The sequence below is a fragment of the Silene latifolia genome, chromosome 6 (assembly GCF_048544455.1).
Source record: "Silene latifolia isolate original U9 population chromosome 6, ASM4854445v1, whole genome shotgun sequence".
NCBI lineage: Eukaryota > Viridiplantae > Streptophyta > Magnoliopsida > Caryophyllales > Caryophyllaceae > Silene > Silene latifolia.
The window spans coordinates 133,464,480-133,482,882 of record NC_133531.1 but is presented as its reverse complement, the minus strand read 5'-3'; the positions used below and the strand labels follow the sequence as shown (position 1 = coordinate 133,482,882).

Genomic DNA, 18,403 nt, shown 5'->3' with positions numbered 1-18,403 from the left:
TTTTGTGAGAAGAAAAAGTGGGTCCATTTTACCTTTGGAGTGGATGGGAGGGCAATGAGTAGATTATACAACCTGTTGTATACAGTTGTATGATGTAGAATCCGAGCTGTGTACTAAAATTTTCGAGTTTTGTTTAAAAGAATCTGAGTTATGTTGTAAAATTTTTGAACTCACACACTTAAATATAAAAAAATAAACTCTCTCAAAACTCAGAAAAACTACACATAAGCTCGGATTAATGTATAGGGTTGTATAATACTTATTATACAACTGGTTGTATAGTAATATAGGGAGACGGGAGTATATCAAACGACCAATTAAATGAATGACCAACGATGAATTTGTTCTATAGACATATACTTCTAATACATAATAATACAACATAACTTAACATTCTTCTTGGTCTTTGTGCCAAAAGTAAATGTAAATAAATGACTAGGTCGGATGGAGTATGTGAGAAATGATGTGGTAAGAAATAATGAGACCCGAAATGACAAAAGTGGGACGGAAGATTCCAACTCCAATACGATTTTGCCTAAACTTATGAACTCACACATTTTATCATAAAATAAATTTTTTTTAATACGATTACTCGATAAGGAACAGTTTATCATACCGTCTTAACCTATTGAATAAAATGTTAAATTTCTGAGTACTACGTAAAAAAATGTTCAAACTAGGGAGATATCATGTGAATTATCCGAACTGTAATCATTTGCAATAATAAAATAAAAATAAAATAAAATAAAATAAAATTAAAGGCATTCCTCCTAACAAAGTTTGCTAAAAATGCTCAAAATTTAGCTTGGCCTCGGCCTTCTATTCACAGGAAGAACAATTATTGTTTCTCTATCTCCTACATTTGATTTATGCCCCAATTTGAAACCCTAATTTCTGGTTCCAAATTCCAGATTAATTTGCGATCATATCGTGGAGCAACTGCTAATCTCGCGTTCATCATTTCAAGGTTTTTTCGAATAGCTCAATTTCCCGCGCAATTTCATATGATCTCAATTCTCGTTATATCATGCATTTTTTTAATTCGCGTTTAAATTGTTGTTAATCGATCGTGTTTGTACAAGCGTAGTATTCCTTCCATTCAATTCATTTCCATACGTCGGCTCAAAATTCTGTGTATGTAATTTGAACAAATCTATGGAAATGAATTGAACGGAGAAAATAACGTTTAACGTGAATTAAGATCAAATTTAGTGGCATTATTAGCCGTTTGGTTTGATAGTAATCGAACATGACTCGCTCCGTTCATATCATTTCTATACATTTGTTCGAAATTCTGTTTGTTCAAAATTTCACGCACCTATTTTGAACAAGCATATTGGAATGCAATGAAAGGAGACGGTAGCATTTAACGCGAATTAGGAATAGGAATAAATTTAGTGGCATTATTGATGGCAATACGTATAGTGTAATAGGAATATTTATAATAGTTGGGCCTCAACCATCACCTTAAGGTTTTGGTTGAGATAGTGTGACCAAAGGTCACAGGTTCAAATCCTGGCAACCTCAAAACTCCTCAAAAAAAACGAAGTGGAAACCCAGCACACGGTACGGAAGAGCCGGTGCACAACTAACCACTCTTCAAGCCCAACGGGCATTTGAGTGAGGGAGCGTAATGAAAATTAGAGGATTGTTGATGAGAAAGAAACCGCAATCTTTGTTTATCTCGTATTTGTTTAAGGTGTGCTACTATTGCTGAGTGCAGGAGTGTACCTGCTCTGTAAAGCTGTTGATTTGGTAACTGAAGTACGTGGTTCAAGTACCCCAATTAAGCTTCTTGAAGCTCTTGCAAGCAATATTGATGTTTGTAAGAAGAACCGTTTCCTCTAGCACGTTTGATATGTTGCCATGTCGGTGTATAAGTCGCAAGTTATTGGTGGTCAGAAAGAGAAGTTTGTAAGGTATAAAGATCCATTAGTCTTGCAATATAACGTGTTTGCCAACATTTATCTTGGTGCTGTGTCGTTCAAACCTAAAGCAATTCCGGAAGATCTGATACTATGATATGCTGATTGTTACTGTCATATTTGACGTTTCGTAACCTATTTATGTTTACTGCTTGCTTGGTTCTTAGTTTCTTTAATGTGATGTTCTGATGACCTGTTCTTGCCTATGTTTACGACCTTGCATGATTTATTCTTTGATAGTTGGTTAAATTTTTAGTTCAATGTTCAATGTAATTTTTGAAGCAAATTTTCATTGTAGCCATCCAAAATAAGTCTGTTTGTGTTGTTTACATTGCAGCATGACTATTAGGGGTAATATCGCTGCTGTTATTGTGTTAATATGGTGGTGACTCTCAGCAAATTCTATAGCTCAGAAATCACATACTGAAAACATTGAAATATTTCACACTTTGCCCGACTTCTATGTTCCGTTGATGAAATGAGATGGTGTATAGGGTACCTAATTAGAGAAAATTTGTGCCCTTCCTCTAGGATTTAAATTGTGTACTACTACTATTACTCTCAATGGCTTCTTATTGTATGACAGGCTCAATAACATGGACTCATTCTCATCTGCAACCCCCAGTACGACTCGATTTCCTTTTAGCATTGAGGGACTGAAAAAATCTGTATATGGAGCCCAAACTAGGACCACGTCCCTTCATTTTGGAAGGGTAGGATCTGAAGGCCTTAGGACATTTGGTAAATCACTTAAATCAGGAGTTGGTCGAGCAGTCTTCCCTGAAGATCTTAGAGTTTCTGACAAGAAAGTATTTGATCCTCAAGATCGATCCCTTCTTTTTTGGAATAGACTCTTTGTCATATCTTGCATTGTTGCAGTGTCTATAGATCCCTTGTTCTTCTATCTTCCAATAGTTGAGAAGGATGATTGTCTTGGTTTGGACTATGGCTTAGCTGCTACTACGACTTCCATGCGTACAATGATTGATGCTTTCTACCTTATCCACATGGCTTTTCAATTCCGTACTGCATTTATTGCACCATCTTCTCGGGTTTTTGGGCGAGGTGAACTTGTAATTGATACCGCTCAAATAGCCAAGCGATACTTGCGGCGTTATTTCATTATAGACTTTCTCGCTGTTCTTCCTCTGCCACAGGTATTGTTTCGGATTTGTTATTTTCTTTTTTGAGGTACTTTGCTGGATTTTCTTTTAATCACAGATTCTCCTTGTTGTTTGGCCAGTATACGAAATGTTCTTGTAATGGGTTCTTGCTGTGTAAATATTCCGTAATTTTTTGTTTGTTGGTTCCCAAAAATCTGTCGAATTAATAGGTCTTTGTCATTTAGCTTTGTTATTTCCAGTGATTTGCAATTGATGATTCTAAATGAATACTTGTAGTTGGTTACTAGCTAGTAAGTGAGACTTGAATTATTTGACCGAAATCATATGCCATAAAAAAAGCTGTCACTTGATTTCACATTACCTGTACTTGAAGATTGTTTCACTGTTTGCTGGTTGCGGAGAAGTGTTATTCATGATAATCACCAAAGGAACCTTTATGCGCAGATTGTCGTATTGAAGTATCTTGTTAAAGCACAAGGCAAAGCCTTAGTAGAAACAAAGAAGTCATTACAAGAACTCGTCTTCATTCAGTATATTTTTAGATTTGCCAGATTTTATCCCCTAACAAATGACCTGAAAAAGACTGCTGGTGTGTTCGCGGAAAGTGCTTGGCTTGGTGCTGCATACTACTTGCTATGGTACTTGCTCTCTAGTCATGTAAGCACACACCACTTTCTTCAAACTGTTAATTAATACATGCTCATTTCATTACTTGTGCTTATCATGAGGTTTTACCAGCTTTCTCATTGGAATAGTAGTGACGAGTGGACTCTAGAATGTTCAGGACACGTCACCTGAAATATAACATACTTAAGACTGCTTGATTGGCTCAGGTTATAAAATGGAGGAATGGTTTTGGCTTGGGTTATAAAATGGAAGAATGGTGACTAGTTTTGTTTGTAATTTTAGCTGAAACATCAATAGAGAATGTTCATGATATTTGATCTAATGCCTATTCATAGTCTTTATCCTCAGAAATCTTCATTTTTGTTCCCAGTGAAGGCAGTGACCCCTTATACTCTGGTTCTGCATTATGACAGAATATAGAGGAATTGCTCTAAAGGGGCAAAGCTTCCACGTTTATTTTAAAGTAGCAATCATTCGATGCAAAACTCTTAACATAATTTTCATTGTGTTTGTCTGTACATAGAATTTTGGTATTGTTAATATTGGAATAAGGCCGCAATGGGAGCAATGATGTTTAAATCAAGCCTCTCCTTATCCGCTATTAGCCAGAGCTTTTTAGGCATTGAAGTGATGTTGTAGTCATTAGTTGGTAATGAAAACTATTTTATGGAAACCATTAGAATGGCGGAGCATTACCAAGGGAATTGAAATGAAGCATTTTATCTCACAGTCCACATAAAAGTCATTTTCATTTCTCCATTATATAACTTCACAGTTCACACGAACAGGCCATGAGTATGGAGGACTACATAAATTTTATTATACAGGGATAAATTAGTTTCTGTGTGATGCCTATCTCAATTCACAATCTGAAACCTCTAGCTTCTAACTCGAGTATGTTACGCGTTCTATCTCAGATTGCTGGGGCGTTGTGGTATTTGTTTGCTGTGGAGCGCATTGACACATGTTGGCAACAAGCTTGCAAAAGTCAAGTGGGTAAATGTGAAGAAGGTTTTCTGTATTGTGGCAACAGTTACGATATGAACTCTTATGCTGCATGGAGGAATATAAGCCAAGATGTTCTTTCTAAAATGTGTTCACTTGAGGATGAACAATCAACATTCAACTTTGGGATATACTCACAAGCAATATCATCTAAGATTGTTGAAGCACAAAAATTCAGTAATAAATTCTGCTACTGTTTATGGTGGGGACTACAAAATCTAAGGTACGTTGCTAACTTGCTACTACCATTATGCTCCTTAGACAGCGTCTTTCGGACTATTTTGACAATTTTTCAGTGCCTTAAACACCCGCTTCGGACTTGAGGTAGCTTTTGTTACAATAATTTTGTGCCACATCGGTGACCCTTTGGAACTCTACAGCAAATTATTCAAATAAGAAGGTATGGTTCAAGAAGTAGACTAATAAGTTAATAATAACAACTCCGCAAAGACAATCAACAAGATTTTATAGGATGGAGGCGAGTTACGTCTCAAATGGTGATTGTTTATCTATCTCAGAGTAAGACCAAGATTTTTCTGGTAATTGGATGCTATATTGAAGTGCCTCATATCATATGTTACCAAATAGTAAGTGGTTTACTACATAGCAAAGCATAGGCTGCTGAATTTAATGGGAAGTAACCATGCCACTAAATTCATGAGGTGAGACAAGTTCCAAATTTGCGGAAAAACCTTGGATATAATTTATAATTGCTTCTTGTTATAAATTGAGTGAACTGAATTAATCAAAAATAAAAACCTTGCAATTGATGATTCTTCCTGTTATTACCCCCAATAATTTACCGGAGTGAATTTCCTCGCACTCTTTCTATGCATTTCCACATATAACATAAGCTAAGTATTAAATTGTTCTCACAGTTCACCTCGTTCATAATTTGAGAACAATTAAACTTTGAACGCACAAATTAGGTCTTAATTTGAGAACAATCAAACTTTGAACGCACAGATTAGGTCTTCTTAATTGACTGCACCATAATGAGAACGGTTATGTAATCGGGATACGCCATTTGTACTTCTAGGATCCCTTCACATGGCTCAACGTGTGAGAATGCTTAGCAAGTCCAAAGAATGTTAGAAGTTACCTCATGATATAACCTTGGTTAACAAGTGAGCTAGGTTCTCATCAGTGTGTACATTCGTAAGAGAACTATGACCTTCCTCTTAGGACAACTCGCACAAACTGATTAACCAAAAATAAAATAAAAAGCATCTCGCACAAACTGATTTCTTATGTTGATATGCATGGTCCAGACATGAAGCACTCTTATTAGGAAGACGTAAAAATACGTTGGTGATCTAGGTATACGAGTTACGATGATCTACTGCTGGTTATGTGTTTAAAATACATGGTGCTACAGTTAGTTGGCAATCGATGGCTGGGTCTACGATGAGTCAATGACACTGTCTACTATTGAAGTCGAGTGAAAGGCACTGACAAAAGCACTGTAAGAAGCACTATAGTTGAGGGGTCTTCTTGATAATTTGGGGATATGAAATTGTTGAGCTGTGATAGTCAATGTGCAATACACTTGGCTAAGAATCAAGTTCATCGTGCTTGGACCAAGCATATCAACGTAAGGTATCATTTTGCAAGATATCGTAGAGGAATGTTATATCGCTCTATGAAGGTACATACTGATAAGAACCATATGTTAAACACAATTGTAACTTTCAACATTCTTTGGACTTGCAAACCACTCACATGTTGTATCTTATGAAGGGATACTGGAACTACATATGACTTGATCCCGATTTGAGGGTAAGTCGGCCTTTAGTAATTAGTACAGTCAGTTGATTAAGAAGACATAATTTTGTTTGTTCAAAATTTAATTGTTTTTGAATTATGGACGAGGTGGAGAATTATGAGAACAAGTGAATTTTTAGCTTTTGCTAAAAATGGAAAACGCAAAGCAACGTGTGAAGAAATTTGTCTTGTAAATTACAAGGAGTAATAGGATGAATCCTAATTTGCGAGGTTTTTATTCGTATTAATTGAAATCACTCAATGTATAGCAATTATGCAACTTTAATTTCTAAGGTTTTTCCACAAATTTGGAACATGATCAAAGTTTTAATCCTTCTATCGTGCATCTCGATTCTTATTTTGCTGTGCCCAAAGATTTTATAGGCGTGGTTATTTCCCATTTAAATAGTTCCACCGTCTGTACTTTTGTAGGTAGTAAACCACTTCCTATTTGGACACATATGGTGGTGTAAGGCTCATGAATCAAACATCCACTTACCCCAATTATCATGGTTTTGCTTCTGAACAGAGAAACAATCATCCTCAGTATTTGAGACAACACTTCTCCTGCAAATATTTTTGTTTGACTTTGGAGCGGTTGTCGTTATTAGTTTGGTTCTCAAATAACACAATCTGATTTGGACAATTTGCTTTGAAGCTCCGAAACTCACCACATTTAAAGCATGGCCTTTGCAGCGCCCAAACTCGCCACATTTAAATCATGGCCTTTGCACGAGATCTAGATTTGATCTAGACTTCTTTACCCTGTTCTTAACAGAATCAGACAATTCTTCTTAAAAGTTTCCAAGTTCACCATATTTAATGCATTTCCTTTGCAGGAGCTCTAGATTTTTATCTCGACTTCTTTCCCCTCTACCTTGTCTTCTTTCGTTGGTCCTCCCCTTCGTAATAAGCAACCTTTGAGCTTCTTTTCTGTGTTCAGTTCCATTGTCCTACATTCGTTTCGTAAAGACCTTTTGCAGATACCATTAAAAATGTTGATTTAATCTCATCAATGGTTAGAGCATAACCCACACTCTTCAATGCTTCAACCAGAGGTTCATAGAACTCCTAACTTCTATTTCCTTAAAGTCTGATATAATCCTATCAAACTTGTTGATATAATGTCGAGTTAAGGTGTCTTCCTCCATTTTGCGTGTATATAAATATCTAGATTTTAAAAGATCCAGTTCTTTGTTTTCGTCTTGGAATAATTCTAATTTTGACCACACATCAGCCAGCGTTATTCAAACATCAAGAATGCAATCCCTCTCGAGGTATAAGATCATGGCCACTCATGCTTTGAGATCTGATTCTTTCAATCCTCGTCTTTCATATCCACACGTTTCTGTACGTTCTTTTCCCACTAACGTCTTGTTCAACTTTTGTGGGAATTGTAACATATCATCATTGGAAGCCAAAGTTCTATGGTTGCTCCAACATAAAATGGCTAAGTTACTTTATCCATCAATATTGGATCATTTAATCATCACTAGAATCATTGTATATCCTATGGGCACAACTGAACATTTTCAGTTTATTAAGGCACTACGACTCGAGAAGGTGTCTCGGGTATGAATTTAAATTCAATTTAACATCCTGAGTTTTTTAGATTGCCTACGGCGACATTGAATTTGAAGTTGGTAACTTGATAAACGCAATTACCTTATTTTGCTCTATATACAGTCCTAAATTCTTAATGAGGTACTTTGTGGCAGTACTCTTGGGCAGGGACTACAGACCAGCACTTATCCTGGAGAGGTCGTATTTTCCATATGTCTTGCCATATCAGGGCTTATTCTCTTTGCTCTTCTGATCGGAAACATGCAGGTAATTGCTATAGACCTACCGTTTTGAAAGAAGCATAACTAAAATTGGGTTTATGGGTTTAACAATAAGTTAATCTACTCCTAAGGCTATATTCAACTGTGATTTACGTGGGAGAAAAACATCCTCTTGATGTAATCGCTCTTATATTGATTTCCATAGAGTTCCTGATCATGCTAAAACGAAAAATTTTTGTCGTTTGCTTAACTTGCAGACGTATCTTCAATCACTCACAATTCGACTGGAGGAGATGAGAATCAAGAGGCGTGACTCAGAACAGTGGATGCATCATCGTCTACTTCCTCAAGAACTTAGGGAACGTGTGAGGCGCTATAACCAGTATAAGTGGTTGGAAACTCGAGGAGTAGATGAGGAAAGCTTGGTTCAAAGTCTACCAAAAGACCTTAGGAGGGACATTAAACGCCATCTTTGTCTTAACTTGGTCAGAAGAGTAAGTGTTCTTAACTTAATTCATCACATTTACTGGCACTGGCGGAATTATGATTCATGTCAAAACTCATAACAGATTAATTTCTTGGCTTTCTAGTATTTTGGTCAAGTCACTTGGCTTTATTTGTTAAAATTTTCGATATTTTCTCTTTGACTGTGTCACAATTGCCCTCCGAAACATTCAATATACATTTTTGCCCTAAAAGTTTAATACCTAGTTTTGTCACTAATTTCACCTATTGATTTACATATTTCTTTCTAGGTTGTTCTTTTGTGTCCATGGACTCCATACTGGTTTAAAAATCGATCGAGAAACATGCGTAAATAAATGGATTAGACACCGATTTGAGATAAATCCTTACATCCAATTTTGTCATTGATTCTGGTCTTGCTTCATTTATCCCTAGGTTCCCTTGTTCGCAAACATGGACGAGCGTTTACTAGATGCAATATGTGAAAGACTAAAGCCAGCCTTGTACACGGAGAAAACCTATATAGTTCGGGAAGGAGACCCAGTAGATGAAATGCTCTTCATAATCAGGGGACACCTAGAGAGTGTGACCACAGACGGTGGTCGAAGTGGATTTTACAACCGGGGTTTGTTGAAGGAAGGAGACTTTTGTGGAGAGGAGCTCTTAACTTGGGCCCTAGACCCTAAAGCCAGTGGGAATCTACCCTTATCCACGCGAACAGTAAAAGCCCTAACCGAGGTAGAAGCCTTTGCTCTTAGGGCAGAGGAGTTGAAGTTTGTGGCCACTCAATTTAGAAGACTTCATAGCAAGCAAGTTCAACACACATTTCGATTTTACTCTCAACAATGGAGGACATGGGCAGCATGCTTTATTCAAGCTGCATGGCGGCGGTATATAAGACGTAAAGTGGCTGAGCTCAGGCGTAGAGAGGAGGAGGAAGAGGAGTATGATGATGATGACGACGATGATGATGAAGGGGATACATCAGGAGAAGAGGTGAGGTTGATTAAGTCGCGTGGTGGTGGTGGTGGTAATGAGGGTAGTTCAAGCCTTGCTACCACCCTTTATGTCTCGAGGTTTGCGAACAACGCTCTTCGTGGTATCCATAGGCTTCGGAGTAGCGCCTCTAGCTCTAACTTTGCCTTGCAAAAGCCTCCTGAACCCGACTTCAATGTTGATTGAGGTTTGTTTGCGCAAAAGCGTAATTTTCTTCCATGAATGTTCATCTTATTGGAAGTAAATAGCAAAAATTAAATCCATGGGAATTCCAATACTAGTTTGATAAATTATGTTTAGTAGTTGAGCCTCTGTTCATTAGGAAGGAAATAGTAGATTAAAGGATACTAATAAAGTAAAAGGTAATAATAAGGCATTACTGGGGCGATATGTTACTTCGACCCTTCATTTTTAGGCTGTACATGACCAAAATATGATATACGGGATATGTATAGATTTCGTACCCAACACTTTCCTTCGAGTGTATTTTTTTTCCTTCATATTGTTAGCTTGTTTTTAATAAATTCTAACCATAGGGTGATTATGGTCTATTGGTCTTTATCCTTTTTTTCGATATATCTTTATTTTGAAAATACGTCCTCGGCCCTAGTAACATCTGTTTACAATAGAATTTATGTATCTTATAATTTGAGGCATGGCGACTTTAGTTAGATGTATGATTGTTGTGTTTGACACTCAAACCAAGTCCAAGTAACATAAGTTGGTGTCAAGTCAATCCTGTTGCATGTATCATGTTACAAATAAAAGAGCCTATTTGAAATGGATGTAAAGTGGGGAATTATTTTAAGTACGACTTAGACCTGAATAACATACTCCGTATAATTTAGTTTACAAGTCTTATTTATTTATATCACTATTGAAAAATAAACAATATTTTTACTGTGGAAAATAAAAGATGAGGTATGTAAATTGCACTAACGTCCAACTTCATTTTCCCTCACTACTAAAGGTTGTTCAAAGTAAAGCACGAACAAATGAGAATGAGTTACGTCGCCACTATAGTTATATAATTAGACCGGGATAGAGACGAAGTTAAAATTTAACCAAGGGCTAAAACATCATTTTTACCTATATAATTAGACCGGGGTAGTTATATAATATGCCACTATAATTATATAATCAACTAGTCTTGCTATAGACAGATATATTCGTCTATAGCTAAAGACGGATCAAATAGCTTGAAAGTGCTGACATTTTTTGCCCCCACTACCCCACTTGTTGTTTGTCCTATTAGGAATGTGGTATTGTATTTGACCCGTCTTTAGTTATAGACGTATATGTGCCGTCTATAATGAGATTTTGTGTTATATAATTACATCGGGGACATAGACGAACGAAGCTAGGTTAAAATTCAACCTAGGGCTGAAACATCACTTTTACCTATATTTTGAATCATAGTCTTTTTTTTTAAATTTTTTTTTTACTAAGTATTATATTTTTCCCGAAAAACTCGACTCAACAAGTGCTTAGCTTCATCTCTGAATTAGACATTCAATAATGTGAGTTGAAGAAACGCATTTCTTGCATGTGTGTATAACTTAATATAAGTACTGATGGAGCCAATTGAATTCTATTTTATTTTGATAGTTGTCACTTTTCATTTGTTTAAAATATAATATAGAAATCCCTCGTGCCTTTCCTTTGCATAATTTGGCTATAATATTAAGCTAATTGGGCAAAAGTGATGGCATTATTATTGCATTTGACTTTTTTGTCTTCCTTTGAATGCCGACATAGTTAAGTTTCAAACTCAAATCTCTAGTTTATACCTTACTCACTACTAAAGCAATTATTTTAAAACGTTTGAACATAATTCAATTAAAATATATTTGTACATACTCTTTTGCAATAAAACGTACTCGTATTTGCTTAAGCTTAAGACGGATAGTACCAACCCTTACATATTATCGACTTGCCTAATAATAAACGTACATCGGCAATGCAAGGCAAAGGGTAAAGGTTGGAACGTACAACACATCATCAACCGTATAACAATATATGTATTTGTGTCTTAACCACTATATTAAGACCCATAATTAAAACTCCTAGTACCTTCATCTAACCTACTATACTAAGACACAATGACACATGTATTAGTATTTTTTTTTAAAAAAAAAAAATGAATATAAAATCATGAAAAATGCAAATTATTGCCTAGATAATGAGATCATCAAATTCAAACTAGCATTATGAGTAAGACCTTGGGAAAAACATGCATATGGGTCACACCAAAACTGCAACATAATAACGTAAACTTTACAGACGAGCATCCCCAGAAAACATCAAAGATTGAACTCACTTATTAATAATCCAAATTAAGTTTATTAGATGGCTTTAGTTGGAAGCAACGAGGATAGATGTTGTGACTAAGTCGTAACAACAACAAGTAGCGTGCCTCGAAAAGGAGCTCTGTATGTGTTGTAAGGCTCTAACGCCCACTGCCACTGCACATGTATATATGGGATTATGGGATATGTATCTTGCACTTGTTGACCACCACTTTCTCAATTTCACAAATTATCGAATTTGATCATTGTATAGTACTATGAAATACGCGAAGTATCCGGTTTAAATCTTAAAACAGATCAAATATTACACATGATCGTAATAAAGACAAATTTTGGCATTTCCTAGACATCTTGCCATGTAATTTATTATTTATGTGACTTGTTTTAAGCTTAAGACCGATAGTACACATCTTAAATGAGAGTTTGTGAATATGAACCCGTATTTCATTAGTTAAACATATATTTATTGTTACCCATAATAATTAAGTGTTTCAATTTTCATATATAAAAAGATCGATTAAGACTTTATTTGCCAAAATTAACTGAAATTTAAAACGTATATGAAATAAAAAAGTTAACTAAAACCTAAAATGGTAGTAAAAACTAGAGGCTGATAATAAGATAGCTGATTATATATTAAAAAAAATTTAAAATAGCTAAAAATGTAATTGAATTTTGGTAAAATGACATAAAAAGATATAAATACGTATTTAATATTATAAACTAATGGGTAAAAAAGGAAGAAAAAATAAACACATAGAGCTCATTTTTCACATCTTACCCTAGGAAACTTTTTATTTAACCTAACTTATTTGTTAAATAAGCTAATTATTATCAAACACTTATTAAAATTTTGGTTAAATAGACTCCAGTGAGGATCCTCTGTCCCATTGTGTGTGCCACACCAATTAACTTCTAATACCTCACCAATTAGCTCCTAATAGACTCTGCTCAATTAAGATAGATTGTTTGTCTCGCCAAACAGCGAATAAATATAATAAGACAGTTTTATATAATAACTAGTACTCTGTACTAGTATTATCTTATTTATACGGAGTATATGTTTACCATTAGATGCATTTTTGGTACGCGGATGTAGCAAATTACCCCCATAACTCACTCATGTATTATGTGCAAATTAATCCTCTAAGTTTCATTTGTAGCAAATTAGCTCCATAAGTTTTCAAAAATGTGCAATTAAGCACAAATCAATTTTTCTACCATTTTTTTAAACTAAAACCTAGTATTTTTTTCTGTTATAAAAACCATTTAAAATATATGTAATAAAAATTAAATACAATATTTACATATTCAACGAAAAATGTAAACCAATTTTAATATAGAGAAAAATTTAGTTACATATCTTTTCATTGTAACATCACTAAAAATTCTCATATTATGAATATTTTTTCACCAAAATGAATAAAAAAAATATTTGAACATGCATTCTAATAGTTAGGAATTTTAGAATTAATATTTGATCAATAATTTTGATTTTTAATAATATTAAAATATTTAATTTAGTATATTCATTCTTAAAAATAAGATATATGGTTAATTGCACATTGAGAGAAATCTATAAGGCTGATTTGCTACATTTATAAGTTAAGGGGCTTAATTACACATAGGGCTTGCTTGGAATGAGAGTAATTATTATGGGATAATTTGTTATATTTTCCATTTTCGGTATGAGAAAGATAAAGAATGACATGCATACATTAATGTTATCTCATTCATCCTCGTAAATCGCCATTCCCATTTGCTTTCAATGCTCGATCTTCAGTCTTCACTTCCCCCCTCTCTTTCCGGGATTTCCTATTTAATGATCGTATACTAGGGATTTGGCTTCCAATCACCATGCTCCCTATATAACAAGCTGTCTCCTTTTTAATTTGACAGTCTGATATAAAACCGTCTCATACAAAATCATTTTTATTTTAATTACACCCTTACTTTCCTATCCTCAATCAGTTATCTACCCTCGATAAAATAATATGGTTATTTTTGTGTTTATTTCGTTCCGAAATAATCTTCTCCATTTACAGCTGGTGATCAATGTTCGTAGCTAAAGGGACACCTCAAATATATTTTTTTTTTTGGTACGCGACACCTCAAATATATTGAAAAGGAAAAACAAAGAGATTAGAACACCCAAATAAGTCTTGTAAAATGGTTTTACAATAAAACATTGCAAACCCATATAATAAAGACCTTAATATCCTTATTATGAAAAAGTGGTAGTCGTCAATATATAGAGATTATTTTAGTAGGATTACTTAGATAACATATAACTTAATTTTACAATGTTTAGGTAAAACGAGTTTTTATAAGAATTATCGCACCTAAAAATTAGCGGACATCTTAAGCTCCTTGTGGTAGTTTTAATAAGTTATACGAATTTGATAATCTTTCAAATTTACCACAATTGAATTATCAAAACATTCATAAGCATTGCTGCATTTATTTGAGAATTATGTCATTCATAATAACACAAATTGTTCCTTATAAACCTAACATTCTTTTAGTTTCCTAAGAGTTAATAACATACAACAAGAAAAAATAGATCATAGTATAAGTTCATATGAATAGAGAAGATATATATATATATATATATATATATAGATATAGCATACTGATTAACATGCATGAAGAGGAATAATAATGTTGGCCTTTCTTAATAGTCACTTCTACACTATATATGAATGATCAATGTCACTTTGCAATAACATTCATATCGTTAATTATTATTCTCTCCGTCTTTAATGACGGCTCTTAATTACTTCATCCGCCTCAATCATTTGTTACTTATTAGCTAGCATGATGAATGCTATAAAGAAAGTCAAGGATAACCGGAGATGTCTTAGTCTAGTGGTTAAGACGGAGGTATTGTGGACAATAGGTCCCAGGTTCGAACCCCCCTTCCCCTTTATTGTAATGCGACTTTGTACGCGCTTCGATTGACAAAAAAAAAAAAAAAAAAAAAAAGTCAAGGACAAACATCATATCATCAAAGAGTCATTCATTCATAATAGTAAGTTATTAGCTAGCATGATGAATGTTATATCATGCCCTACTAGGTTAATTTAAAGCACACATATGAAATCTAAATTAAATCAACTAGTCCCTCTGTCTCAATTGTTTGATTTTTTACAAAGAATATAAATGATAAACAAATGACCGTGTCAAAGAAGTAGTAATGAGCAATTAGCAATAATAACTAAGAAAAGAGGAAAACACCAAGATTAAGAACACCTATTTACTCATCATTGTGATTTTATTGCTTGAAGGTAGTCAAGGTACTAATATTCATTGTAGGAATTTTGAAGTGTTAATGAACTCTTGATGATCACAATGCATGTACAATGTTTAACCTCAATCCAACCAACAACAAAAAAAAAAAACATGCAAATCTCACAAAATTAACTCACATATGTGACCAACACATACACTACTACCATGCATAAAACAAAATTAAAGTACATATTACTAATAATAATAATAATAATGGGAAACAAAAATCTAGCTAATAAATTTCCCAATCAAAAACATGCCAATTAACCATGTAGCTCTATAACTTACCTGCACCACCAACAATTAACCATCTACTTTCTCCTAATAATAATACCCAACACACAAATTGCGCAAACAAATAATAGAGCTGGTAAAAGCTGACCTGATCACCTGAACAACCCTGTAACCCAACAAATTGAATTAGGTATCATCAACTGACCCCATATCGCCTTGTATCGTAAGTATCTTAAAACGGAGGTCGACCCGTCGACCAATACCCTTCAGGAGGTAATTGAACCGGGTTCATTAAATTAGGAGGAGCCATTCCATGTCCAAACAAGTTTCCCCTCCCATTTGACGGGTCGCCGCCACCAAGCAATTGTTGAGCCGAGGGTGGAAGAGAAGACTGCTGGTCAACCCCGCCACCTGGCATTGACATATTGGGCCCACCAACTCCACCCTCTGGCTCGTCTTCCAAGGGAAGTCTCTCATAGGCCGCGTTACTAAAGGACGCGGCCATGATGACTACTGGCCCTGAGGCCAGTAGCTGTCCGACAACGCTGCCCCCGACCACCTGCCCCTGCCCGCCAGCTAAGTAGATGCTCAACCCGGTTGCAGCGGGCGGGGCAGGTGGAGGCAGAAACGACCCGGACAGCGACAGGATCTCAAACCTCCCATGTAAGGTAACCACCTGTGGAGCACCGCTGGCAGTCGGGCTGCCAGGTTGGCGGATGGTGACGTTAGCAACTGTGCCGGTCCCACTTAAGATACACACCCCACGCTGACGTAACCTAGCGAAGTTTGACACGCTCTCCATGACGTCACACCCGTCGGAGACCTCCATCACGTGAGTCCTCAGCGCGTTAGCGCTGTCACGTGTGATGATGATGGGTGGCTTCGGCTTATTCTTCGACCCGGCGGGTCGTCCACGTGGCCTCCTATTCATCTGGTTCGGGTCAGACCCGCCATCCGAGTTGTTGTTGTTGTTATTGCTGTTGCTGTTGTTGTTGACGTTGTTGTTGTCGGTGGTGCTGGTCGTATCATCGTCTCGGTCGCGCTTGTTTCGAGGCGAGTTGTCTTGTTCCGGGCTCTGAAACGGGTTGAATTGCTGGTGGAGCCCTTGGTGGAGGTGGAACGGAGGCGGGAGCGAATGTCCATGTGTTACTGGATCCATATCTTATTATACTGACGGATTTTGAACACAGGTCAACAATTAATACTGTACTTACGGATCTTGAACACGAGTTTATATATTCTAGGGTAGTAAGTATATATTGATTAAAAAGGGGAGTAATAAGGAGGAATTGAAGAGATTGGAGAATTGAGTGTGTTGGGAGTATAGTGGAGATGTAAAGGTTAAGGAAAAAGAAGGATAATTAGTGGAAGTACATACAAAGGGAGGAAGATTAAAGCTTTTAATTGGGTTTTCAAACACTTTTTTGAGCTCCTTTTTGCTTGCTTTTTTCCCCCCAAACTTTAATTTGTTCTTCACCTTGTTGATTATTGAATCAAACTAGATAGATAAGTAGTAGAAATTGATCTAATAATATTACCCAAAAGATTGGGAATCTTGGGTTAAGAAAACAATATAAATTTATGACAATTCTTCAAGTCTTTTTTTTTTAAAGGAGAAAACTAAGGGATTAGATGGAGAAGTGTGTATATATATTGATTTGTAATATAATGGGGGAGAATGGTGGGTTAGGGTTAGAGGAAGGGAAGAAAGAGAGATGTGATGTGTTAATAATGGACTGGTATGGGTAAAAAAGGAAGTTTTAATGTAAGAATAAATTAATGGGTCCCATAGGTTTTGCCTTATACTCCGTACTCTATAAGCTCTCTCTATAATGAAAGGTCATGTCAATGGAGAGTATATGTAACCAATGTATGTATATGTGACTATGTAAGACAAAAGTGTATATGAAAGATCACCCGGGCCAACTAAATCCTAGTATTAGGTATTCCTTTCTTTGATTGGGGAACACCCTTTTACTTTGGGTTATAATTTTGGGTTTTGATGGTATACTTACTATTAAGTATTAATCTAATTGATTATCCTTTTCATTATTAAGATTTAAGTTCGGGGTGATGGTTGAGTTAATTGGATCAAAATATGTTTGTGTAGTACGAGTTAAGTTTGAGTAATCACTTAAGTGAAGAGTTGTTCACCTTTCTTTAGACTAAAAAACGTATACTTCGTTCTATGTAAATATGATTTATAACATCATGACGACCGGATCATTGTAACTTGGAATTGATGACAAGGGATATTGTTGAGAAAATATGTAACAAAATGAATCTAAAACGCTTCTTTGATTCTTACTAATCGTTATTAGTTACTCTATATTACATTAGTCTTAAATCTCAATTGTTAAAGTATGATTGTCTAGGTTTATACATATTACAAAGTATGTTGGAGTATCATTTATTTCATAAATCACAATCAATAACTTGTAGTTTGTTCTATCTTTTTGGAGTCTTCTCCAAATCAACAGATCTGTAAATGCCCAAGTTTCTATTTCCATTTCATATAATCTCGTCAGGCATGGCTAGCTGAACTTGGATAGAGCCTGGGGTACGGGGCGGGTCGGGCCAAGTCGAGCCTCGCCTAGCCTAGTGGAGGTGGACTCAAAATCGGTCTGAAGTAAGGTTAAAGGGAGGTTCAGGTGTGTGGAGGGCGGGGCCGGGTTGAGGGGAGCGGGGGGTCGGATAGGAATTGCTCAACCCGGACCCGGCCCTTTTTGTGACGGGTTGGATCAGGCTGGTCACTAGCTACAAAAATAACGATCCGCGGGGGGAGTGGTCTAGGCTAGCCGGATCAACCCTAAGGTTTGACAACCGCTAATCTCACATATCATTTCTTATTATCGAGTTTCATATATATCTTCACTCAC

General features: G+C 35.8%; 2 protein-coding genes across 2 annotated transcripts; one reads left to right on the top strand and one right to left on the bottom strand.

The window, feature by feature from the left end:
* The first annotated feature begins 782 nt into the window (after window positions 1–782).
* Window positions 783–10,214, top strand: LOC141587319 (putative cyclic nucleotide-gated ion channel 8). Its single transcript, XM_074408773.1, has 8 exons — window positions 783–967; window positions 1,724–1,919; window positions 2,512–3,082; window positions 3,494–3,706; window positions 4,594–4,904; window positions 8,164–8,275; window positions 8,487–8,723; window positions 9,130–10,214. Exons 2-8 carry the CDS (start codon window positions 1,867–1,869, stop codon window positions 9,874–9,876), a joined length of 2,244 nt encoding a protein of 747 aa, XP_074264874.1. The 5' UTR covers window positions 783–967; window positions 1,724–1,866; the 3' UTR covers window positions 9,877–10,214.
* A 5,128-nt stretch (window positions 10,215–15,342) lies between these two features.
* LOC141659022 (AT-hook motif nuclear-localized protein 18-like) lies at window positions 15,343–17,335 on the bottom strand. The gene has a single exon (XM_074406825.1). It carries the CDS (start codon window positions 16,681–16,683, stop codon window positions 15,757–15,759), a length of 927 nt encoding a protein of 308 aa, XP_074262926.1. The 5' UTR covers window positions 16,684–17,335; the 3' UTR covers window positions 15,343–15,756.
* Window positions 17,336–18,403: the final 1,068 nt, after the last annotated feature.